Below are 27,713 nucleotides of genomic sequence, written 5' to 3' on the forward strand. Positions count from 1 at the left end.
ATGTAACACTATTTCTCAAGTTCGAAAGTATAGTTTTGAAAGTTTCGTTGGACTCTCCAATATTAGATATAATAGTTTACTTATCAAATAAGTGATATTCCTAACAATATTTGAACCTAAGGTATAAGTATGGGGAAACTTATACTTAACATTAATACTTGTATAACGACAAAGTATAATGTTTCTAAGAAATTGCTACCATAAGTTTGTAACTGCTGCTTGACAACAAAACCTCTAACAGCCACTCATGCTATTCATGAGAATTTCCACACACATACACACAATATCGCGTACTTCATCGACGCCGGAACAATAACAAATAAAAGGAACGGATCGTCACCCGCTTATGTTTGGTTGTAATTAGCAACCACGAGTGGGGTTGTCAACCCGTATCTTACTCATACATGACTTCCTCGCTCACACGGGATTAACGGTTATAGGTCAGAGGACTTCCACTAAGATCCTTAATCTTAGATGATGAATACAGTAGCTCATGTAGACTTTGACGACGTTCTATAGTTCTAACAACAAAAGCATTTTCATGTCTAAAACCCTAAGTTACTAGACTACGCTTTTAAACATTACTCCTAATTTCATAACATTTAGGCAGTATAACAGCTATAACTTGAAGTAAGACCAGGTTTTATGTTGACAAAAAACCAACAATAATAACATATAACATACCAGGTTTATCTTGACATAAAACCATCAATAATCACATATAACATATTTAACAAATGATATATATATATAACTTCCAAGTATAACTTTGGGTCTATCACACCACATAGTATAAATAGAACCCCGAAGTATAACTCACAAGTTACATCACACACACACACACACACACACATATATATATATATATATATATATATATATATATATATATATGTTATAACATTGTGGGATTGAAATACCTATGTACTCACCAGGTTTTTCAAACCTGACCCACTCAGTTTTCTTTGTATCACAGGTAGTGGCACAAGAGCATAAGTTGGTTGACATGACAAGAGATTTTGGATTATAGATCAGTAGTTATAAATAGCTGTTGTAAGGTCTATTTTATACTGTTTATGCTTTTGGTCTGTATCGGAACATGACATCCCGAGATTTTGTTATTTAATGAAAATACATTTCTTTAAAGAAATGTTTTGATAAATTCTTATCACGTTTTGTTTTGGGAACAAATTCCACAACAGTTTTCTTTAAACGATTACTCTGATTTTAAAACAAAGCATAAACAAATCGGTCTTTTCTGACCTCGAATTTGGGGATGCACGTAATCTCACTGAAAAACAAACAAATGAAAGTAAAAAAGGTAAGAAGAACTCCAACAAAAAATAATTAAACTAAAATTAAGAAGTTTTAAAATTCAATAACTAACCATATATGCTTTTTTAGAGGACCACATCCTTCATATAGTTATTCAAAAACTCTCTAGACCAGGTAGCAACAGTTGCAAGCAACGCCTTTTCCTCAAAGGGACTTTTGTCATCCCAAATGCTACCAGACTATATTAAATATATAATTAAACATATTCATTAACAAAACACATATTTTGTTGCAATAGACAAAATGAACAAATATTAAAAAGGTACTTACTTTACTTGGAAATCCATGTTGTCTTGTCGTCAAGAAATCAAACATCCATCGCATTACATAATGCCCACTCTCTAAACCACCAAGTTGTTGGTTGCACTAAAAATTGTAGCAAAAAGTGAACATTAATCAAATAAATGAAACTACAACAATTATTTGTTTTCGTATATAACAAGATGAATTGCCTCAGCAAAAATCCATCCAATTGGAGTTGAAGTGTCTTTATCATACCTCATGAAAGCCTTTAAAAGAAATAAACAAGTGTTGTGTTCAAAATAATAAAAATAACTATATCTTTCTATAAGTAAGTAATTTCTTACATGTCCACATGCTTTTTGAGCAGGTAATGGTAGTCGGCAGAGTTTTCTATACGATCCTTAAGAGAATCTAAAATATAGACAATGCGATTGCGAAAGGAAATCACCAAGAGCACCCAATGCTTACTAGAAATGTTTAAACATTTAGCATAAATAATAAGCAAAAAAACAAAAGAATAATAATAAAGATAACAACTTATTGTACTTTTGCAAATATGGTGCAACGAGAAACAATTTTCCGTGGTGCAGACGAATGGAATCAACAAGATATCTAACAACACCCTCTGGGTTTTTCTGGCATGCCTCCCCTAGAATATTATAAGGGTTCAAGAAAGCACATTTGTTCATACGTGTCCGAACCATTGAATGAAGAATCCTACAAACAAGAAAACAAAAAATGTTATGGTCAACTAATAATAGCAAAAGTTTAATGGACTTACAGTTGCCAAGCAGTCAAGATGGAAGCATCGGTTGTTTGTTTTCTCAACAATCGAAAATATTCTTCACTTGTAACCGAAAAATCATATGTCCCGACTTCCAAGATCCCAGAATTGGCTACAATGTTAACCAATGGGTTGGTCTTCAAGCAATCACGAATATATTCAATCGGCCTTGCCTTGCTGGCTGTTTGGTTGGGTATGTTCTTGTTTGTACCAGCCCTTGCATTTGTTGGCACCAAACTTGTGGTTGGAATTTGTTTCTTAGTTCTTTGTTCCTACATTTTAATTCATTTTACTATCACATACCATTATAATTTGTTGTTTATATAGTAGCTTAAAAAGTAAAGGATAATGCATATGTACCTTTGCGAGAATAATTGCAATCTGGGGCCATTGAATTAAAGTGCCAACCGCCTTTTGTAGGTTAGCAACTTCTTTTGTCATCACAGGAACAGGAAAATTTTCATATCTACAATCGATGTCGTGTACCAGAACCTTCAGGTGATTTTCTCGTAAAGGCAATGTGTGTATTAACCCATTCCCATATGGAATGACCAATCCCTTGGCATATTTTTGGTCTAACTCCCCATAGGGTAACACCAATTCACAAGGGGTAGGCATCTATAAACAATTAAACATGTAGTAAAACATAAATAAGAATAAAAGATCTTTGAAGGATAATAAATAAAAAAAGTACATAATAATGTAATAACTATATTTGAATTTTTAACCTATATCCATTATAGTTCAAACCCTTATAACAAAACATTTTAATTAAAAGACTAGAGTCTTTTGTCTCAATTATACAACCAAAATGATGATATTAAGGTAAACTCAAACACAATTCTTACAATGTTGCATTTTCTAACACAAATATTATAATAAAATAATTTGTGCAAATATAAGAATAAACAAATAAATACAGTACCACTTCTGATGATATGGAATCAAACAATATTTAACATCCAAGAAAAAATATTAGTTAAATCAGTTAAACAAGTATATTATCACTAAAAAATGATTAGAAAAACACTAGTAATCAGTTTGGTTACTCATCCCTAGTTCTGAGCATAATTTCTCTACTAACAGGGTTAGTTTTTATTGTTTCTATATGTTACTGGAACATAAATACACTCATTTACCTTTATCGCATCCAAAGCATCTAATGTTGAATTCGAGCCACGATTAGTTTGTTGAACCCCTAAGCTTAAATCATCTGGGGCATGGTTCCTAGTCCCCTGCTGCATATGTCAAACTGTTCTTGTAGCTTTCCCAATTGGGAGCCCATCAGATCTATCGTTGCCTGCAGCTTATCAGTAGTTTCTTTTTCATGTTTTTTCCTCTTTTTTTTATCAGTCCCTTGCATCCCTTTTCTCAATCCAACATCATGACCAACAGCCCTGGTACGGCCCGGGTGCTCCGGTCCTATTACCTTTGTCAACAAGTCCTCTCCTGAACTGAGCTCCAAATCTCCTTCAGAGATTTGAGTCTGGACATCAACCTGTTAACGAAAACAACAAACCAGTGAGAGTAATTAATTAGATATAAATGATTAAAAGAATTTACTTACAAGCTTGTCCACTGTGGGTTGTGTGGTAGGCGGTATTATGTTTGACCCCAACTCATTTTTAGATCTTCTACCCATAACATAATGCAGTGAACACTCGCTTTTTATCTGATAAAATTGGGGTGTCAATTGACCAGATGCCATCTTTTGTTCCCACTCAGCTTTCTTGCCTTTGTAACCAAGTGATCCTACTCGGGCAGGATTCTTATTATGCATTGAACTCGCCCTCGCTTTCTCACTTATCTCCTGCAAATGAAATTAATTAACACAGTTAAAACAATAAGTAATATAATTATGTGCAATTAAAGTCCAACACACTTAGAACTCCTCTGATGATATTCTCTGTCAAAAGCTCTGCAATGTACTTCTTTCCAAATATGAGTAGGTCTCAAGTGGATCTCTTTGGTTATCACATTTCTTTTTAAGCCTTTTCTTGAAGACTCTCCACTGGCTGTTGCATGTTCTAAATACATCTTTTTTACGGTTGTCATTCAGAATACTCCAACGTTTCTGTTTCTGTTTTTGTTTTAGAATAAGGATACTAAGTATTAATAACATATCTTGATTAGATGAAACTACATGTAATGGGTCTTATGTAGATAAAGAACCTTAATTGTCGACCATAGCATATCTTCTTGAGCAATTGGCACTTTCTTCCAACTCGTATATTCAACAGAAATCATCGACCTCGTAATAACACCACACTCGTTAGCAAACTTACTTTGTTTCTTCCCAACATGCTGACCAATATTGTTGAAATCAACTTCTTGTGGCTCTTTATGGTCGATTGGTCTTGTGGTTGTTCTTTTTTTCCTCGGTTGTGGTTGTGGCTGTGGCTGTGGTTCTAGTTCTTGTTGTGGCTGTGGTTGTGGTTCTACTTCTTGTTGTGGCTGATCATTTATCATATTTATTCTGGAGGAAATATATAAAGAATAATATGAGACATCATAAATGTTACACTTCATGTGTTGTTACAGTAGTTGCTTTTTAGACAAGTGTCAAAATTTCAACTGTTCACATGGTGCTCCAAAATGCAGTTTTGAATCAGTTAGCAAATAAATCATATAAAGTTTAGAGTACAAACAAAGTGTTCATCTATATAAGCTCAAATAACATGTAGAAAATCACCTGTCACCTGATACAAATTCATAATCACAAGATATATGCATTTTACTTGTATTTCAATTCATACATATAACATATTTTGATTTTTATTTTTTAGCATCAAAAAAACAATTCACCAAACCTATGGATTCATTAAAAAAACATATAAAATTCTCTTAATACCTAAGAGATATAAAGACCCCTACTAGGTTTTTGTTTCAATTTCAAGTGACTTGAACTTAATAAAACCTTATACAAATCAGGGCAGAACCAGGATTTTTTGACGGGGGTAGCATATTTTTTTCCCGATAAAATATCAAAAGTAATACCAAATTAACAACAAGAAAATTCACTTGTCATATAAAGAGTAATATACAAAGAGGCTCAGTTGCATTCATATTACAAACTTTTGATCCTGAAAAGTTTATAATTTCCTCCATGAACATTAACAATTAAAAAATAGAAAAACAACATTGATCAAAAGGAAGTCACCTTGAAAGGAAAAATTTTATGTATGTTGTGTCCATCCACATCATATTTTAGATATAAGCCGGAAAACACTCAAATATTGTTAGTCGTGATCAAAGAGACACAATTTGTTTCGATCTAGTCCTTTAGGCATAACATCAAACACTTGGAAGGCATAATGAAATAACCCTTAACACTTACCAATTTCCAGCAATAAGGATTGCCCACATGGTTTGCTAGACAACATACAAATTACCATGTTAAGAAATATTTACCAAACATGTTTTGAGTTACCCAATTACTTTTGCACCTTTCTGATTCAGACGCTACAACAACATCATTCACATGTATTAGAAAAATCAACAACAAATCAAGGAAAATTATGATGGAAACCAAGGAAATCCAAAATAAAACATGTAAAAATTGATCTCACATCAGAGATAGAATGAATATTGAAATCCGATTAGGGCTTTTTGAAGCTACACAAATCAACAATAAACAAAAAGATGTTAGAATCAAAAAAGAAATAGAGAAATCACAGGTATGGAGAGGGAGAGAGATGATGGAAGTCATTGTTGTCTCTATAAACCAAAAACAAATTTGTAAAAAACAACCATGATGTGCTGTCTCGTAAGAATCCACATTTAAAAAAATAAAGATCCTGAATTGGTGAAAGAGTAAGAACTCGAGATGATGGTTGCATGATTCCTCCTACTCGAAAAATATGAAAACAAACACTCGATAAAAATTTTTTTGTAACCGGCAACAAACACAAAGAAAAATGAGAAGGAAACAAATAGGGTGGTGAGTGGTACATGATGGTGGTGCTAAGAAAAAAATGGCACGAATCCTAGATAAATCAAAACCATCGAACATATAAAATTTAGAAGCTCTAATGTAGGTTTTTGTTTCTCTAAAGCCCGTTTTCATCAGCAACAATTTTTTCTAGAATTAATATTTCATGTTTATTCAATATTTGTTTTTTTCACCGGAAACGGGCCCATTTTATGAGCAATAGCGACCATGCGATTTGTCGCCTATAATAACTTTAGTGGCACTTTATGCACGTGTGGCCGCTAAGTCGTTTTCTGTAGAATTCGTGTTTATTTATTTATTATTTTTTTTTAGAGTTGTAAGTATTGTTAAATATACGACACATATCTGTTTGTATTCATTTAGACGACTACAACTCTAAAAAATTAATGAGTGGTGAACACTTTTTCCATGTTCAATGACTTTTGCATGCGTAAAAAAGATTACGTTGAATAAGAACATTTATGAAATTACGTTAAAATCACATTAATTTTTTAAAACAATTACATTGTAACCTGTCGTTATAAAAATAAAATACTATAATTAAGATATAAATAAATTAGAAAACTAATACAAAGAACTCTATAGTACAATAAATAAAATCTAGTTCCTACAACTTGCTGTATGCAAGTCGATCTCCAATAAAAGATTAACTCGGAAAAATAGCTGAATAAATGGATGAACACTTTGAGTAATATTCTATAGTAGAAATATAAACTGGTAACTAATGTCCCTTTCCACCTGGACTTGGACCGGAGTTTTTGATCTCTCCAAGAATCTTATCATTGATGAAGTCGTGTCCCTTCCCTCCAGGACTAGGTCCCGAGTTCTTGATATTCCCAAAATAACCAGCATTGGGGTACTCATGTCCCTTTCCTCCTTCACTTGGACCTCCACCTATTTTAATAGATGCAAGACTAGATATGTCCATGTCATCCTCAGCGTAATCTATAGGCTTACCAATATTTATTGGTCGAGCAACTATTTTGAAGATTAATGAGGTGAGAAGGAGGAGAGAGATGGTGAAAACGTAGTTAATTCTGGCCATTGCTAAATTTGGTTTGGCAATCGATGTAGTTGCAAATAATTAGTTCCGAAAGGAGTTCTTAAATGGAGAATAGAAAACAGTGGTTTGATTGCAAACGGAGCTTCAGAGAGAAAGATGAAAGAATATCTGTGGTGGAATTACCATGAAGGTAATCGTATATATAATACTTATGCATGCATGTTAAAGTAACCAGAACGTGGAGCGAAGCAACCTTACCAGAGGAACCAAGAAAAAAGATTATATTACATCACGTGACAGAATAGAAATTTGAACGAAATTCTGCTGGGGGTTGAAGCCGCCGGTTTATAATCAGTGTAAGAACAATAGCATGCTTCAACCTCGTTTCAACTATAGAAAAGTTGATGGAATATCATATTTAATTAGTCAATCCCATTTCAAAAGAAACATTTGGAAGAAATACATAAAGTAATAATCTTTTGTAGAGTTTAGTTCTTTTGGTTTACAATTTCATGACATGTGAACCTGCGTCGTAGACCCAGTTTGAAAAAAAAAAAAGTTAAATAAATGATCCACTAAGAATATATGTGGCGTAGTTGCTTACGAAATATGTTTAATGTCCTTGGAAAGTTCCACATTTTCCCTATTCATATTCCAAGAATGATCCGAGAGGGTGGTATTGGACTGAAATTGTAGTAACGGTTGGAAACTCTTTTTTTTTATAACGACATTGGTCTACTATTCAATGAATCAATAAAAGTGCCAAATGATGAATCAAAAAGGTAATACCCACCATTAACTATATATATATATATATATATATATATATATATATATATATATATATATATATATATATATATATATATATATATATATATATATATATATATGGGAAAAGTGAATATACCCTTAAGGGTATATAAGGTTAGGTATCCAATGCTTAAAACTACGTAGTTTTGATTGGTGGTTTAATTTAATTGAAAAAAATAACAATTTCCTTAAACACTATTGTTTCCTTATTGAAAAAAAATAACAACTAAAAGTAAAAGTCGATCCCTATTGCTTCCATAATCGCCTATTACCTTTAGCCGGTTGTGAATTTTTTTCCCGTAGGTTGCCGTCATTCTTGCATCACAGGTTCGTGCTACTTCATTCATTATCTTTTTCTTTATTATAAAATTCAATTCATTGTTAATTAGTTATTGTTATCAATTTGAGTATTTAAGTTCTTGAATATAGTATTCTTAAATTCTCTCGCATGGTTCATCCAATGTATATATATATATATATATATATATATTGCAAGTGTTTTTTTATTCTTTTATTAGTTACATAAATCATTATCAAAAGGATTTAGTCATAAATTATGTAATTTACACCCTTCTAAATCTTTAACCAATTGATATAAAAAATTTATATTTTTATTGTGATGACGGTATTTAACTATTTAATGTAAAATTTCAGATTCTTCAAAAACGATTACAAAGAAATCGAAATTCATAGGCAAAACAATTTATAGATAAAATTTGGTGTTAATTTTTTGGTGTATCATATTAGTCGAAAAATTTTGGTGTTAATTTTCTCGTTCAAATTCATAGGCAAAGCAATTCACAATTTACCATTGATTTCACTTTTAAGTATTAATTTTGCATATGTTTTCTAGTTCCGATTGTTTATCAACGGAAATTTTTATTTAATATGTTCTATTATTATCCATGCTGTTTGATCAAATTTAGTATAATTTATTGCTTTTGATATAATGAAAATGTTAGACCATCTCTAAAAAGTTACTGGAATGGCATTAATAGGGTCAAGTTCTTATTGTCTTTTACGTGTGGTTTTGTGCAGGTTATGATGTTTGAAACAGAAGCATCTGATCAGGCTATAGAGCCGTATATAAATGAAAATGTTGATACAAATGATTTTGTAGAAGCAACATATGAATCTGAAGAACTTAACGATTTCGGAGTGAACATTGAATTTGACGAAGATGATGTTAATGATGAAAGGATACTGGGAAAAGTTTTTGATACACCCGATGATGCCTATACATTTTATAATGATTATTCTTTTTTGCATGGCTTTGGAATACGTAGAGATGACACAGTTAAAAATCCTAAAACAAATGAGCCTTTTCGGAAGATATATGTATGCAACAAAGAAGGTTTCAAACGGATGGACAAAAATGCTTCAAGTGAAAATGAGAAAAAAACGTCGTAGAGATGTTAGAACAGGATGCCAAGCAAAACTTCGAATAACAAGACAGGAGGATGGGAAGTGGTTGGTGGACTCGTTTAATGACACACACAATCACGACTTGACCATGACACCTATGAAGGTGATGAAGCATCGATCTCATAGCAATTTCCATCGTTCAATAGAAGGTAAATCTCTTATGGTGCAATTTGGTCAAGCAGGGTTGAAACCTTCTCAAATTAAAAAGGCTGTTAATACAATGAAAACCTCAAATGTAGCTGATGTAACTTCAAAGCAATGTGCTGATGTCTTATCTGAGCATCGAAAACAACATAGAGGAAAGGAGTTCTATGGACTTATAAAACATTTTCAAGATAAAACGTTAGTTGACAGTGACCAATATTTTGCCGTGGATTTGTCTGATGATGGGTATCCTAGAAATATCTTTTGGGTTGATGGTAGATCAAGAGATGCCTATACAAAATTCAAAGATGTTGTTGTGTTTGATGTCACTTATATGACTAACAAATTCAAGATGCCTTTTGCTCCTTTTACTGGGGTGAATCATCATGGACAATCTATACTTTTTGGTGGAGCATTGCTTGAAAACGAAAAGGAAGAGACATTTGAATGGTTATTTGAACATTTCCTCAAATGTATGTTTGGCAAGTATCCGAAGACAATTATTACCGATCAAGACAAAGTTATGGGCAATGCAATAAAAAAAGTGTTTCCAAAGACTCGACATCGTTTTTGTTCATGGCATATCAGGAAGCATGAAACTGAGCACCTTCGATCGTATGTTTCCCGTTACAGTGATTTTCAAGAAACACACAGACAATGGGTAAATAGTGACAGCATTGAACAATTTGAAGCAATATGGGAAGATATGCGTATTAAGTATGAACTGGAAAGCAATTGTTGGATTAGTGACATGTATAACCAACGTATACATTGGGCTAAACCCTTCTTGAAGGATATTTTCTTTGCTGGTATGACCACAACCGGGCGGAGTGAAAGTATCAATTCATTTTTTGATGGTTTTGTTAACTCGAGGACCATGTTGAATGAATTCGTTGTGCAATACGACAAGGCAATTGAGTCACGAAGGGCTGCCGAAGAAGATGAAGACTTCAAGACTATGAACTCGAGGCCGGTTCTTTCTTCAGTGCATCCAATCGAAGCAAAAGCAGGTCAATGTTATACTAGAAAGATGTTTGATACTTTCAAAAAAGAATGGACCGAAGCTATTACCAATTTGACTCATGAGACTCTAACAAAAACTACAGAAGAAAGCACATATAGAGTTGGGCAATTGGATGTTGATAAAAAATATTGGCGTATTGTTACCTTTCGTTCTTTAAATCAAGTCAGCGTCACATGTTCGTGTTGTATGTATGAGACAAATGGGATTTTATGCAAACATAGCTTATATGTGATGAAGAAGAAGCATGTTCAAGAACTGCCGAGTCACTATATTTTACCGCGATGGACCCTTGAAGCTAGGTACAAACTGGGTAGTGTTAGTATCGGACTCGGAGAAATAAATAATGAAAATGGAGTTAGTGCCTACACATTATTTTGTGTTCGTTCGAATTTTACTAAACTAATTGAACAAGCAAGGGACTCTCCTTCGGAGATACAAAAACTCAATACAATATTGATAAGTCTTTTAGATGATCAAGTCAATCGAAAAAAATCTATGCCTTTAGAGAATGCATCTCAAAGTTCTTGTATGGGAGTTTCGCAAGTAGATATGATGCCACAGTTATCTATCCGGGATCCTCTTGGTCCAACTACTACAAAAGGGCGTCCTAAACTTGCAAGCAGAATCAAGTCTTCTTTAGAAGCCCCTAAAAAACGAACATGCTCTTACTGTCAAGGATTGGGTCATTATGCTACTAGTTGTTCAAAAAGAAAGGTAATTATAATAATAATTTAATGATTAAAAAACGAACTCTAATGATTATATTAACAATTTTTTATTTTTTTCATATATCAGGCAGATGAATCGTTGTAAGAGACATAATGATGAGATGTGTTGTTTCTGTGGGCAAAAGAAAAACTAGATACTTCATAACATTTTTCTTGGTTAACTGCACCTTTTTCATGTTTTAGACACAAACAATGTATGAGTAATCTGGAAATTATTGATGTTTCTTAACAATTTTAATGTTTTCCAATGAAATTTGTTGATTGTTTATGATTTGTGTTATTATTGATGCTTCTTAATTATGTCTTTTCTGATTTTCTCACCCACATGGACCTCAATCATTGGCTGTTTGGCATGTTTTTTATAAGAAACTGGAAATTCATGATAAATGGTATTGAGTTTATCAGTTTGGGAAACATAAATATAACATTGCTTATTGTCTTTTAACAAATCATCAACTGAAATTGGTTGCATTTCTTCTACTTCTTTCCTCAACTTCTCAAACAAAACAGATGATAAATAGCTCTCTCCAAAACCTGCATGAATTGTCTGGAAAAATAAATGAATAAAAATCAGTACTTTTTTTTCATAAAAATCGCAATGTTTAATATCTTAATAGAAGTATGTAACTATTGATTGGATCTGTAACAGTAGCTGAGTAGCATGATTAAAATATTAAGTTTGTGTCTCAATGGAGCATGTCCAATAACCAGAGGTACAGCAAGAGGGCTATTTGGTAATTTACTACCTCCACCTGTTATGAAATAAAGAAATAGGACACAGTTGTTCTTGCTTGCCTGTATAAAATCAGTTTCACAACCAAGCATAATGAATTTGAAAATCAAAAGTGAAATTGAGTGTCAAGATTACCAGCACTGTGAACCAAATGGGCAAGCTCATGGTGTATAAAAACATGTTCCTGTTGTACGATTAAAAAACCAAATAATATAATTAGAAAAATACCAATTACAAGACAAAAATTAAAGTTAAACACATAAGAACAATCTTGCCTTGTTGGACGATTTTGCCCCTGTCCATGGCAGGGGACTACAATTGCTTAATTTATTGAGTTGATGAAGTTGAATTCATAGTTGATGTTACTGATCCTAACTTTCAACTATTACATGTGTTTGACTACATCAAACTCTAGTTTTAAAAAAAGGAAATAAAAAAAAAGATGGAGAAAGAATCGATCAAGCATTTGTAGAGCAAAGAGGACCAAAAATAAATAAACTGTGTTGATGTGCTTCTCAAATACGACTTCACAGAGAAAAAAAAGAAATAACTTTTATCCACAAATGAGTTAACTGTGAAAAGTGAGAACAAAAGACTCCATTACTTTGTATTCATCTTAATTACTTTGTATTCATCTTAATAAAGGCTATATATAGCCTAATATGCATACATCATGTGGGAGAAAAAATAAAACAATAAAATACTATTCAAATCCTAAAGTTATGACGGCAACCTACGGGAAAAAAATTCACAACCGGCTAAAGGTAATAGGCGATTATGGAAGCAATAGGGATCGACTTTTAGTTGTTATTTTTTTTCAATAAGGAAACAATAGTGTTTAAGGAAATTGTTATTTTTTTCAATTAAATTAAACCACCAATCAAAACTACGTAGTTTTAAGCATTGGGTATCTAACCTTATATACCCTTAAGGGTATATTCACTTTTCCCTATATACTAGGCGAATCCCCGTGTATATATACTAGGCGAATCCCCGTGCGTTGCGCGAGAATAGAATTATATAGTTAAAATAATAATTTTTACCAAATTATTATTTAATACTTATACTTTGAAACAAAATGTTAGTAGTAAAGCAAACATATAGTTAACATATTAGTTTTATTAAACATTAAAGTTTAATTTTTAAGTCATTCTGATATATACAATTATTTGATAATTTTATAAACCGTTTAAAATTGTGTAAATTATATATCAAATGAATCATAATATAACAGGTAACAAAACGTGTGAACAAAAATATGAACTGCAACTTTTAGTAACATAAAAATAGAAAAACATCTATTATAACATTTGTATTAAAAAAGATATACATACAACGAATAATAAAAAATATGAAAAATAAACACTATAACTTTTAATAACATAAAAACACTAAAACATCTATTATAACATTTATATTAACTCTTCATATTTAAATCACAAATCTCTTCAAATACATTAATGTTTTTAATGAGCAAAATTTTACAACCTTATAAAAGAAAGGAAAATAAAAAGTTATTAGTGATTACTAATTAATAATCATAAGTTAAAAACTCTTGAGTTGTAACTAATAAATATACATAAATTAGAAAACACTTGAGTTGTAGTGTGAGTTTCAAAGGAATTCGGTACTTGGAAATGTATATTTATTATATTTATTATTATTATTATTATTATTATTATTATTATATTCGTCTAAATAATTGGTTTTGATGCATCATTTTAATCCCTTCAATTATTAAACATAAAGATATTTAATTATAAATTTATAACATACATAGGTGCATATACATGTTAAAAAAATCACATATAATATATATATTTTCGTAAATGTCATATGTAATTCTTGTCGTAGTAATATGGATAAATTACTTTCATATGAAGAACATATCATGATAAGTCTATCATAATTACATATCAAATGTTCAAAATTATGTTATCTTTTAAATAGTCTTTTAAATATGTTGTGTAGGATAACCCAACAAAAAAATAATAGAAAATAAACATAATCAAAATAGAAAAACTATAATCAAATAAATAAGAGCATTTGGTGGTTGAATATATAAATAAAGATGTTACATAAACATACATTTAAATCAAAAGAAAAAACTAACATTCGTCAACTTTGCTCAAACAAAAAAACCTATATTCATTTTATGAATCTTCTTTCTTCATTTAACATCATTCAACCATAGAAACTTGATGACAATTCTTCACTGACCTGCAATCAAAATATTTTTCTTGAAAAAGAAGAATCAGAAAGATATTTCAAGCAAAACATTGATGTTTGGAGAGTTACATTCAAGATTGAGTAATACACACAAATCACATATAAAGATTAAATGAGAAACTCAATATAAAGAAATAATAGAAAAGCTTCATTTGTTTTGGTTGAAATAAAAAATCATATTACAATTACCATCGATGCGCCATAACCCATTTATTCAAATCATCATATTTGGATCGTGAATGCTTTAACTATATGAAAACTTTTGAATCACAATATCTTCAAATCCTTCTTACATGTAAGATTTTATATAACACAAAAGACACAAAAGATTGGCCTTTTATAGTAAACTTTTCACTAAATGGTAATTAAACATAATATAAGTTATAAAACTTTTGAGTGTTAAATCATAATTAAGAAAACTTTTGAGTTGCATTACTTAAAAAAGGGGGTTTCAAATGAATGTGGTTTGAGGAAGTTAAAAAAAGGGGTTTCAAATGCATGAGATTCAAGAAAAAATGCTAGCTTTATAAGTATGTATGATATATATATATATATATATATATATATATATATATATATATATATATATATATATATATATATATATATATATATATATAGACAGACTAGTTTATAACCCGTGAGAACCACGGTTATAAAAATAATTAAACATTCATATTAAAAATCAAAATTATTAATTAATTATTTTAAATAAATTATTACTTATGAGATATTTTTTTAGTTATATAAAATTATAATCAATGATTTAAATAAATAGTGAAGTTATATCATCTTATAATCTGTATTAATTTTATTTTTTTTATAATCTAATGTTACTAAATTAATATAATTAAAGTGAAAAAATTTAAAATGGAAAATCAATTATAAATTTAATAAAGTTAGAATGGAAATTTAAAATGTGAAATTTGAAATAGATAATTAATAGGTTGACAAGTGTCATTATAGATGGCATATAATATTAATGAAGAATTCCAATATTTTGACATTTGTCAATAGGAGAATAAACATATTCATTTATTAGAATAGGATATATATATATATATATATATATATATATATATATATATATATATATATATATAGAAAAGTAAATATGTGGCTATCATGTATGTAATATTAGGTATAGATCCATCAAAATTGACATCATTTTATTAAAAAACACAATTTTTTTTCTCACTGTTAGCTTCTTTCTATTGATTTTGAGATCATATTATTTCTGATTTCATAATTTACCCCCAACATTTATGTATTTCAAATGTGTTTTTTATATTAGACCTCTAGTAGGCTTCATAACTTTCTTTGACACCTACCATATGTATACTTGCATGGTTCTTTTTGATGTTTTATGGGAAGAAGTTTATTGAGTTTTTAATGAACAATTTCAATCTTTTACTATAGTTTTGTATATTAAATTTGAATATGAAGATTTATCGGTAGTTGATAATGTATTTTTATGCAAGGTTTGTGGTGCAAAATTAAATATTTAAAACTACCTAAAAATATGTAAAAAGCATATCATCTAGTCTAATAGAAGATACAAGAAACACTACAAACAAAATTACATTTAGTGGCACAAACTTTTAGTGGCACATTTGTTTTTGTGCCATTATATTAAGTTTTTAGTGGCACTTATTTTTATTTGCCGCTATATCTTATTAAAAGTTCTAATTTTGGTTGCACGCGGGTTAATTGCTTCTAATTTTCGTTGCCCGTTGTTAACACGCTGTCGCGCGTGTATTAAACAAGTAAATTATCACTGCTGGTTGCATTAAAAATATAGCACAGGGAAGCAGGGTCGAATCCTCAGGGACACAACCTAATGGTCAATGCTTTTTTACATCAGGCACATCTAGTCAAGAAGCAGAATATTAAAAAGGGGGGTTTGAATTAAACTAAAAACTAAAATTGCAGTGATATTAAACTAAACGGAAATCAAAGATAAAAATGGTTTCAGCTCTGCTGCGACTTTCCTAATCATGCAACTGATCCAGATCTGATTATTTGAGATGCGTTCTATATAACCTGGTACTGAGAAAAATTAACAAGCTCTAGTAATTTCTCTTTTACCTACACTAGTTAATCAAAACAAACTCTTCAATTAACCTAACTTTTTACTGTCTAATCAAATAAGCTCTTAATTAAGATGAGAAAAGTTGCATTAAGATCTATGTAAAATTCCCAGCAATACCCAATACTTCTCACAAGCTCGGAATCGTAAAGATATGATTTTTACAGTTTATATCAGAGTTTAATCCCAAAACGGAACCAATCTGATACTTGTTACTTAGTACCAGTTGACAAGAACAATTACGTATTCTATAACTGATTAACTGGAACGATAAAACCCTAGCTAGGTGATCAGACTAACAAAAATTAAAATCAAACATTCATTAAGAACAAAACTGAAGAATCTAGATAGAAACACAAATCAAAAATCAGATCAAATGATCAATCACATGAAAAGTACTTGTCTTTGCAGAACTGAAAACTATGGTTTAGCCAGACATGGCCAAAATCTGATAAAAATATATGAAAAGAGACATCAAACAACTAATCTTACTAATCTACTTGAAGGAGATGATCCATAGTCTTCAGATCTTCAGAGATTGTTGAAATCGGAGAAGAAACGCCTCCAAAATCGTATTTTCATCGTCTGGTACCTCTGGAATCGCCAACTTAGGTTACTGGAATGCAATCAGGGTCTATTTATACGTCCAGCAGCAAAAACGACGCGCATGCGATCGCATGTACACAACCTGCGATCGCAGGTTTTGAAGAAAACGCGTCTCCTGCATTTCTAATGAAGTAGGATACCATTTTAGCACTTTTTGGACAACCTGCGATCGCATGTACACAACCTGCGATCGCAGGTTTTCATTTTTCACTTCCGGATAAATTTCTGGCACTAAAAAACCTCGAATCCATGCTGCGACCAAACCTGCGATCGCATAAAGGCCCCATGCGATCGCATAAAGGCAACCTGCGATCGCATGTTGTGCCTAAGACGTCCGAAATTTTATCTACTTTCCAGATCATTTTGAATCGCGTCAATCAAAGTTACGGTTCTCGAGATATGGTCAAAATACTGACAGGGGGTCAAAGTTGCCAGCAACATCCTTTAACTTTAGATTGCATATTCTATCTTCGTGTGATCAATTTGATCGGATGTTTCTTGACCAAAGCATCTTCCAATCATTCCGCAACATACTCCATAAGTTCCAAGCTCTGTTTTAAACTCCAAACATGCATCCAACTGCTCCAAAAGCACTGCTCCACTCGAACTATCTTAAATTAACATAAAAACATGAGCAGTACGGGAATTCTAACAAAAGACATGAGTTGAACATTATTTAAACAAATGACATGAAAATGTACAAAATATGATGCTAAAATGATAATGAAACTATCCTAAAAGATGCATAAAATGACATCTAACACCCGCTCTTTATTCCCTCCATCATGAAAAGTGTTGCACTCACCCCTTTGTGCTCCTAAAATCAAAATCCCTAAAATCAAAATTCGGATCCCCTAAAATCAAAATCCCTTCCATTTTCTAAAACCCTCGTCACTCCTTGTAGGTTGAATCTCCGCATCTTGTCGGTTGATGCTTGTTCCAGATTAGATGCATCTCGATATGTCGTTTCAAGCTCTCAATATCTCATATTGAATTCCATCTTCTTCTCTGGCCTCAAACAGGTATGATTCTAGACTTTAATCGACTACATGTTGTCTTCGTTTGCTGCTTCATGTTTTTGTGGTTCCTGACTCTACTGTGTGGATCTGTATTTCAACTAGATCCAGAGATTGAAGGTGACAAACAAAAACAAGTGTACATGGGCTCGTAAGATGGAACAGTGGATGAAAGGGCATTAGAATACCATCGGTTGCCAATAGGATTGCACCGATAATCAAGATTACACTTTCTTGACACCATTCTTCACACCCTTAGTCAATTAATGATTCAACCTTTTAAGATTTCAGTGCAACTTAATGGTATTTCAACTTGCCTCATTTCTAATTTGTATTTGGCCTTTATAGTTTCAGTATAAATCAAAATCGACTTTTCTGATCATCTCTTCTCTTCTAATTCTCTATAATTTATATTTATGCTCATGACTTCTATTCTAACAATTTTGATTCTATGCTCTAAGGAATTGCTATTAGACTTTTCTCCTGTTACAAATTTGATTATTTAAGGTAATTTTTATTTTTTGTAATTTAATAGTGTAGTTCTATAAATTGTATGTGTTATCTAGTTTGGTGTGATTTTCATATAGTATTTGTGGTATGTATTTAATGTAGAGGGATGAATGATCAATAAGCATAAACCTTGAAGGGGCATATATTCTTGCTGTCTCTTGTGGTTCGGTTCAAAGGTAAATGAAAGTTGTGATCCTAACAATTTCATATACGCACATATCTATTGATTGTGTTATTACAGAAAGTTATGCTTGTAGATTATGCATTTTGTAGCAGGTAACTGTCAAAGGGACCATTTTTGTAACAATTTACTATCATAGGGACCATTTTTGTAACATTAAATTGTCACAAGGGCCATTTTGTAACAGTTTGCTATAGCAGGGACCATTTCTGTAACTTCTTGGTATAGTAGGGACCACATGAACCATTTATGTATTTGTAGAATTTACTAACAGTTAGCATTATACGTTAAATTACCAGGTCTGGTAATTTTTAAAAGTATAATGCTATTCTCATACACAAAAAAGAAATGGTCATTTTACAGTAAAAATGAGAAGTGATAAGTTTTTTTTTTATCAACATACACTCAGGTTAATATTTGGGAACTTTGGTATAAATGTGCAAAGAAAATAAGCTTCGACTGAAGCTTTTATAGGCTCAACTCATATTCAAATTCTTGTTAATCTAGTACTTAGAAATTGTAACTATATGGATGGGGTGGTGGTGATATCCAAAATGGGTTTTGATTAATGCATAAGGCATTAGTTTTTTTGTTATTCAAGTGCTTTTGGCGCATTAGACATCCAATTTCCTTTTTCTCTCTTTCTTTATATGTGATTCAACCAAACCTTTATAAACAATGACTAATAAATTTGATTCATCATTGCAGATGATATAATGGAACATGTTTCACCTCTTCAACGATTACCTAATTCACAAGGAATGTACAGTCATATATTGTAGAACTTGGATGAAGTTTTAACAAAACAAGCATAGAAGGATGCAAAAGAAGCACATTAGGCTATTTAGAATTGTCGAAAACGTTTGTATTTTAAGTATTGAGAATATTGCTGTTAAGCAAGTTATATTTTAATTTAAGCAATTATATTGTGTTTTTTCATTTACAATCTTAATTATCATTTTATTATTGTATAATTGATTTAAATTAAAAAAAAAAAAGCCATGCCTAGTTTATAAATATAAAATTTTAAATAGGAGGATAATTATATTTATTTTAGCAAATATATAATGGAATAAGAAGTACCATTAAAATCCAAAAGTCTTTTAGTGGCATAATGTAACACCGTAAATTTTCGAACAAAATTTTCATTTTTAAAATCATATAATTCTCATAACACTTATCACAAAAATCTCTTTTATTTAATTTATAAAACACAACTCCATAATTGTTTGATTAATAATCCTGTATCCTCAAAACATAACTCCTGCTCTGGTGTGTACAATCAAGCCGGTGCCTTCCCGCGATCCTGAGAAAACCTGAAACACATATCACATAACACGGTAAGCACGAAACTTAGTGAGTTCCCCAAAATACCACGCACAAATAATTAGCCACTCGAGGTTATAACTCTGTAAGACCCTCTGGTCAATGTGTCTCAGTGGGACCCTCCAGTCCCACTACTCTGATGGACCCTCCGGTCCAAACTCTGTGGACCCTCTGGTGATGAACAATCCCTATAAATGTTATTGCTACGCTCCGTGTAACAACCCGTTATTTCAGGTCAATGTAATGACTGAAAGTCAACTATTGTAATCTCTTTGTGAAGTAATAAAAATAGCGTCAAAAATGAAATGTTCAAAAAGCTTAGTTTGAGTATACTATGTGGTAGATATCGTAACCAGGTTTCCAAAAATATAAGGAACACTAAAATTCGAGTTATAACGAAGAAGTTATGACCAATCGAAGATCCGTAGCTATACCGGTAAAGCGCTGTTAAGCCTAAAACGCGAAGTCTCAATAAAGTACTTTTTGGCCTTAGGTATCTAAATGAAAGTCGTAGATATCCCTAAACCATGAATCTACATAAAAAGAACGCCCAAATCTGACTTCGTATGAGGAAGTTATGATTTTTCGAATTTTCGGATATAGCAGTAGACAGCTAAAAACTCGAATTAGAGATCGAGCGACTTTTGGCCAACACAATCTAAACGAGAGTCGAAGGTCTCGACAATAGTGATACAACGGTAAAAAGACAGACGAAAACGGACGTCGGATGAAGAAGTTATGGATTTTTAACGGACTTTTCCGGTCCCGGCCTGTTAAAAATATATTAATAAAAATAAAGTCAAAATTAGCCGACAAAGTCTAAACAAGAGTTGTAGAGCATTTTCTCGCCTACGCGTGGATATAAAGAACGTCGAAGTCGGAGCTCGTACGCAAAAGTTACGGATTTTACAAGAAAAGGGCACACTTCCCGAGGCTGGTCCGAATGGAACGCCCTGCGTTCCCTAAAGGAACGCCCAACGTTCGTCCTCGCAGACCTGTCCCTTCGCAATCCCATCCGAGGTTCGTAAGCGATGACGTATTTGGACTTCGGAACATGCTGCGTTCAAGGGAACGCCCTGCATAGGGGAAACGCCCAGCGTACCGAGCAGGAACGCCCCGCGTTCGCATCGTGTTCAGCCCCTATATAAAGGGTGCGAGGGTGACGGGCAAAGGTTGCTAATTCACCAGCTACGCTCCCGATTTTCGCACTTCTAACCTCTCGATACTATCCCGACTTTCCGGTTTCATATCCAAGCCCTGACGGAAGTTTTACGCTCCCGAGATTCCCGAGAAAACAACTTGTTCCAGTCGAAGTTCTGCTCGATTATTGTCTCACCTTCTTCAAAGCTACCACTTCAACCAAGTGAGTTCATACCCCTATAACTACGTTTTAAATACCTTTTTAAATGCTTTTAAGGGGGGGAATACAAGTAAACACATGGCACAAATCGTGTGAAACGTCAATCTTTGATGTACTTTTCATACTGTTGTTGCAACTATCTTATAAAGTTATCATCATGCAAAATATCGCTTAACACAACTTTACTCTCTTGGGAAAACAACATGCTTTATAAATGAAATATGTTTTGTTTATAAGATTGCATATTATATCATATCAAGAGTAAACATTTCAACTACAACATTGTGTATTCACAAGAACATATCAATCTTTATTATGCCTTTGTTAATATCGTTGAAAAGGATAATCATTTCATAAAACAAATGCATTCATTTTAATACGGGACTTAATTGAGAATTCGTGAGTCGTTCATCTTCACTATACCTTTTAAGGTACCGCTATAAGTCCTGTTTATAACCAGAATCTCCCGTCCGGAGAACGTGACAAGTGTGTATAGATCTATACGGGACTAATGATCCCGAATCCTGACTGTTAGCTACAGTCCTTTGGGTGACAAGTGTTATCTCATTTCGACGCCTAAAGAACGTTGCTACAGGAAAAATATGATAGTATGGTTATGAAAACTCACTGGATAGACAATTATTATGGTATTATGTTTCACGGGAAAAGTAACTTTTATAGTTCTTTTCACATACAAATACATTCTTCTTATAGTTTTGTTTTATAAATAAGACTATACATCATTCTTTTAAGCATGTCACTGTTGCTTACAGGTTACGGTCTTGGTCATTTGAGACTGCATTTCACATTTAGGAAAATAAGAGTTTTTCCTGTTTCAAATTCATACGGTTTATACAACGATCTTTCATACTCATTTCATTCATATAACGATTCATGATTTATTTTGTAAGAAAATATCGGATTTTATGGGAAACATACACGAACTTTCGAATGGCATACATTTTCTCAAAACACTACTTATGAACTCACCAACTTAATTGTTGCCACTTTTTCTTGAAATAACTTGTATTCTCAGGAAACCGCTAAGCCAGGTTTGCAACAACTTTTGGGGATTAACGCTCTGCCGTTAATAACATCTTTTGAAGCATGATTGTGTATTTAACTTTTGAAAATGTAACAGTTACAATCATGTAAACTTTTCAAATTATATAATATGGTGGCGTGTACTTTCCTTACTATGCAATTGTTATGATACTGAATATGACGTCCTCCGCCCCCGAACGTTTCCGCCGTTCAGGTTTGGGGGTATGACAGATTGGTATCAGAGCATTGTTTATAGTGAATTAAGTATATCAAAACCATTTTTGGTATACAACTATAAACACAACTGGGCAAAAACACTCCGATTGAGAGTCAAACTTGTAAAATAAAATTTTTATAAAGTATACATGCATTCTTTTCATAACGAAATCAGTATCATAATAGGAACGATATAGAAGTATTATAGATGAGTTGTGCAGTGCAGGTATGCCTTGGAACATATAATCGGAACTCGGATGAATATAGCCTAATCAACTATATTTGTCCGGGAGCCGACTAACATATACCAGGGAATGGCTGCACTGGACAACAAGTCAAAAACTTACCAAACGCATAATCTTCTTGAATCAAACATGACATTTAGAATACTATAGGAGTATTTGATAACATCAGTAGTTTAAACTCAATGCTAAATTTACGTGCTTTAGTTTATAGTCAATTCTTAACCCTATTCTCGTATAGTCGCAATGGCTGGATTCCATCTACCCGGAGACCCCTACTACCCCAATCAAGGTAACGGAGGATGGGTGGAAGACGACCCAGAAGAGGATGAGGAACCCATGGAAGAGGAGGAAGAGGAAGGCTCTGATGGGACAGATTCAGAGCCATAGGTAATCAATCCACCAGCCGTCCGACCTCCTACCCTTAGGATGGGTTTTCAGGGACCAACTCCCGTCTGGGGAAGCCACATCCACCATTGGAGCCAGCAACAAGGATTGCGTCCTCCCTACGACATGTGTCAGGACTTCTACAACATCAGTGGTGGAAGTTCAGCTGACCGAGCACTCCTAGTCGTTGTGGGAAAACTAGCCAACCAGTCCTACCAATCAGGGGTCCAAGCGAACCGGATTCGCGAAGTCAACGTGGAGGTACAAGGTAACGCAGCCGACATCCGTTGCCTTGACAGGTTACAGGAAAATGCCCAACTCCACACCGACACGCTTCAGGAGAAAATGATTGCAGCCCTCTCCGAGTTAAGAGAAATGAGGGAGCAGCAAGCCATCATTGATAGGCGTCTTATGGGAGCAAAACAATCAGACGCAGAGTCTAGCTCCAAGCGCAACCCGCGTCGCAAGTAGTACTTGCCCGACTCCCAAAATTTTGTTATAGAATAGGAACTCGGCTAAAAGTCTTACTTTTCTTTAACTTTTGTAATCGGAGACCTTTAGAGAGGTCGAATTTTTCCTAACTTCGGAATGTAACCAATATATGTTTAATATATAATGAAGTATTTCTTTTGTGTGTTAATCCTTTGCGTACCACTCAAATTCATAAGTTTATCTATTACTACAAAAATTTTTATGAATCAAGCTCAAAACCTTGTGTATGTCAATCTAATTCATGGATTGTTGAAAATAACTAACTCATTAACACACGACTTTCAATCAGCAAAGACTTATTGTCTTCATTGTTATTTCTTTGGCAGTACGATGCCGCCTCGCAGATCTGCTCTCAGAGTAAACAACACAACTCCAACACCACCGCCACCACCTCCCCAATATGACCCCAACATGGTGCAGGCTGCCATTACCGCAGCAGTAGCAGCTGCACTCTCACAAATAAACTCCAACGGAGCTGGAGGTAGCTGAGGTAGTACAAATGACCTAAACCATGGCACGGGCCATGGTCATGTCAGAGAATGCACCTACAAAGAGTTCTCAAACGCCAAGCCGAAAATGTTCAACGGCACTGGATGAGTCATTGCTCTTATGCAATGGTTCGAAAAGACCGAAACGGTCTTTGAAATCTGTTCATGCCAAGTGGCAAGCAAGGTCAAGTTTGTTGCTTGCACCTTCACAGACCGAGCCCTCTCATGGTGGAAGGGCCATGTGAAATCTGTATCTCTTCCGGTCGCCAACGCCATGAGCTGGGAGGACTTGAAAGTCCTACTGTTAGAGGAATACTGCCCGAGGGGCGAGGTTCAAAAACTGGAACAAGAACTCTGGAACCTAAAGATGACCGGGACTGACCGTTGCTGCCGACCCACCAAAGGAAATACAGGACCCAAGCAGACCTTGGAATAAGAGAAGGGGACAAACTCTGCAAGGGAACCCCAAGAAACAGCAAGTGGTGACGGCTCACGCCGTTACTGTCCCTACTGCCCTTGCACCAACAAGTTCATACAACAGCCAACTGCCAAAGTGCCCCAGGTGCAACTTTCATCACCACGGGCCTTGCCGTGACTTTCAGTGCACTCGGTGCAACAAGAAGGGACACATTGTCCGCTTCTGCAAGGAACCAGCCGCTCCAGCCACAAATACCGGAGTAGGCCGCACATGCTACGAGTGCGGAGCAACAGGGCACTACCGAAGGGACTGCCCGAAGGCAAACAACAGGAATGCCGGCGGGAGGGGCCGAGTATTCGCAATGGGCCAGGAGGAAGCCGTTGCAGACCCCACTGTTGTTATGGGTACGTTTCTCCTCGATAACTCATATGCATTCATTTTATTTGATAGTGGAGCGGAGAGGAGTTTCGTGAGCCATAGTTTTAAAAGCCTACTCAAACAAACACCTAAGTCATTAAGTGAAAGTTTTATAGTAGAAATGGCTAACGGGAAAACAGAAGGCGCTAAGGAAATATACTTAAACTGTACCCTAACACTAAACAATAATTCCTTTCCAATCAACCTCATGCCAGTCTCAATAAAAAGTTTCGACGTCATCATAGGCATGGATTGGCTAAGTTCGCCTTAATCTGCCAAATGGCGAAACCCTCGTTATTTATGGCGACAAACCCAGTACCACTCTTCGTATCATCTATTGCATCCAGGCTCAGAAGTATATGCGCAAGGATTGCCATGCGTTCTTAGCACATGTCGTTCATGTGAAACGAGAAGTACAAGACATCAAGAGCGTGCTTGACGTATGTGAATTTCCCGATGTCTTTCCTGAGGATCTTCTAGGAGTACCACCTGCAAGACAAGTCGAATTCAGAATCGACTTAATCCCTGGAGCTACCCCTATAGCCAAAGCATCGTATCGTTTAGCTCCAGCAAAGATGCAAGAACTGTCCAACCAACTGAATGAGCTGCTCAGCAAAGGATTCATCAGGCCAAGTTTCTCGCCTTGGGGAGCACCAGTATTGTTCGTGAAAAAGAAGGATGGATCGTTCAGAATGTGCATCGACTACCGAGAACTCAACAAGCTTACCATCAAGAACCGGTATCCCCTACCACGAATAGACGATTTGTTCAACCAACTCCAGGGAGCAAACTACTTTTCCAAGATCGATCTTAAATCGGGATATCACTAGCTGCGAGTCCTGGAGAGCGATATTCCTAAGACAGCTTTCCGAACAAGATACGGTCACTACGAATTTGTAGTGATTCCGTTCGGACTGACCAACGCCCCTGCCGTGTTCATGGACTTAATGAATCGGGTATGTCGTTCATTCCTGGACAAATTTGTGATAGTATTCATAGATGACATACTCATCTATTCAAAGAGTAAAGAAGAACATGGTCAGCATCTGAGACAGGTCTTAGAGACATTACGAGCTGAGAAGCTTTATGCAAATTTCTCAAAATGCGAGTTTTGGATTAGGAAGGTGGACTTCCTAGGTCACGTGGTCAGCGAAGAGGGAATCCACGTGGACCCTTCCAAGATCAAGGCTATCAAAAATTGGTCAGCGCCAACAACGCCAACCGAGATCCGCCAATTTCTAGGCCTTGCTGCCTACTACCGCAGGTTCATACAGAACTTCTCCATCATTGCAAAACCTCTTACCTCCTTAACTCAGAAAGGCATAGCCTACAACTGGGGAGAAAAACAAGATACTGCATTTCAGACCCTGAAGCAAGCCGTGTGCAGTGCACCCATTTTGTCTATTCCAGAGGGGACAGAAGACTTCGTAGTGTATTGCGATGCATCCAATCAAGAGTTGGGTTGTGTGCTAATGCAGCGAGGAAAGGTTATTGCGTACGCTTCGCGACAACTGAAAACACATGAGGTCAACTACACCACTCACGACTTAGAACTTGGAGCAGTGGTGTTCGCCCTAAAAATCTGGAGACACTACCTATACGGTACCAAGTGCACGATCTTCACAGACCACAAGAGCCTTCAACACATATTCGACCAGAGGGAGTTAAATATGAGGCAACGACGTTGGGTGGAGCTACTCAACGACTATGAATGTGAGATTCGTTATCATCCGGGCAAAGCCAATGTGGTGGCAAATGCTCTTAGTCGTAAGGATTACTCTGGTCGAAGAGTGAAATCATTAACCATGAGGATCCATTTACACCTGTCAACACAAATCAAGGAAGCTCAAATGGAAGCCTTGAAACCCGAAAACATGACAGGTGAAGCAATTAGAGGGATGGATAAGAATCTGGAGATCAAGAGTGACGGAGTTCGTTACCTCATGAACCGAATCTGGACACTGAAGTTCGGTGGGTTCAGAGAAACGGTCATGGACGAAGCACACAAGACCCCATACTCCGTGCACCCAGGATCAGATAAGATGTATCTGGATCTCAAACAACTCTACTGGTGGCCAAACATGAAAGCAGAAATTGCTACCTATGTGAGCAAGTGCTTGACTTGTGCCAAGATCAAAGTAGAACATCAGAAGCCCTTAGGTCTACTCCATCAGCCCGAAATACCTGAATGGAAGTGGGAGCAGATTTCCATGGACTTCAAAACCAAACTACCCAAGACACAGGGTGGTCACGATACCATATGGGTGATCGTCGACAGGTTAACCAAATCTGCCCACTTTTTGTCGATCAAAGAGACTGATAAGATGGAGAAACTAACAAGAACCTACATCCGAGAGATCGTGCGCCTTCATGGAGTGCCGATATCTATCATCTCGGACAGAGACAATAGATTCACTTCAAGGTTCTGGCAGACGCTGCAGAAAGCCTTGGGTACAAGGTTGGATATGAGTACAGCTTATCACCCACAAACTGATGGGCAGAGTGAGA

General features: G+C 34.5%; 1 protein-coding gene and 1 pseudogene across 1 annotated transcript; one reads left to right on the plus strand and one right to left on the minus strand.

Moving 5' to 3' along the window:
- Positions 1-1,128: 1,128 nt before the first annotated feature.
- Positions 1,129-6,353, minus strand: LOC145108541 (uncharacterized). The gene is made up of 13 exons (XM_079045578.1): positions 5,932-6,353; positions 5,700-5,824; positions 4,535-4,838; positions 4,245-4,442; positions 3,930-4,172; positions 3,502-3,860; positions 2,723-2,980; positions 2,360-2,634; positions 2,125-2,295; positions 1,923-2,045; positions 1,606-1,701; positions 1,388-1,514; positions 1,129-1,291 (listed from the first exon to the last, which is right to left on the minus strand). The coding sequence occupies exons 6-11, from the start codon at positions 3,604-3,606 to the stop codon at positions 1,677-1,679; spliced, it is 957 nt and encodes a 318-aa protein (XP_078901704.1). The 5' UTR covers positions 3,607-3,860; positions 3,930-4,172; positions 4,245-4,442; positions 4,535-4,838; positions 5,700-5,824; positions 5,932-6,353; the 3' UTR covers positions 1,129-1,291; positions 1,388-1,514; positions 1,606-1,676.
- A 1,148-nt stretch (positions 6,354-7,501) lies between these two features.
- LOC145106114 (protein FAR1-RELATED SEQUENCE 5-like) lies at positions 7,502-11,536 on the plus strand (annotated as a pseudogene).
- Positions 11,537-27,713: the final 16,177 nt, after the last annotated feature.

Source organism: Lactuca virosa, chromosome 4, assembly GCF_052849685.1.
Source record: "Lactuca virosa cultivar CGN04683 chromosome 4, Lactuca_virosa_CGN04683_v6, whole genome shotgun sequence".
Lineage (NCBI taxonomy): Eukaryota > Viridiplantae > Streptophyta > Magnoliopsida > Asterales > Asteraceae > Lactuca > Lactuca virosa.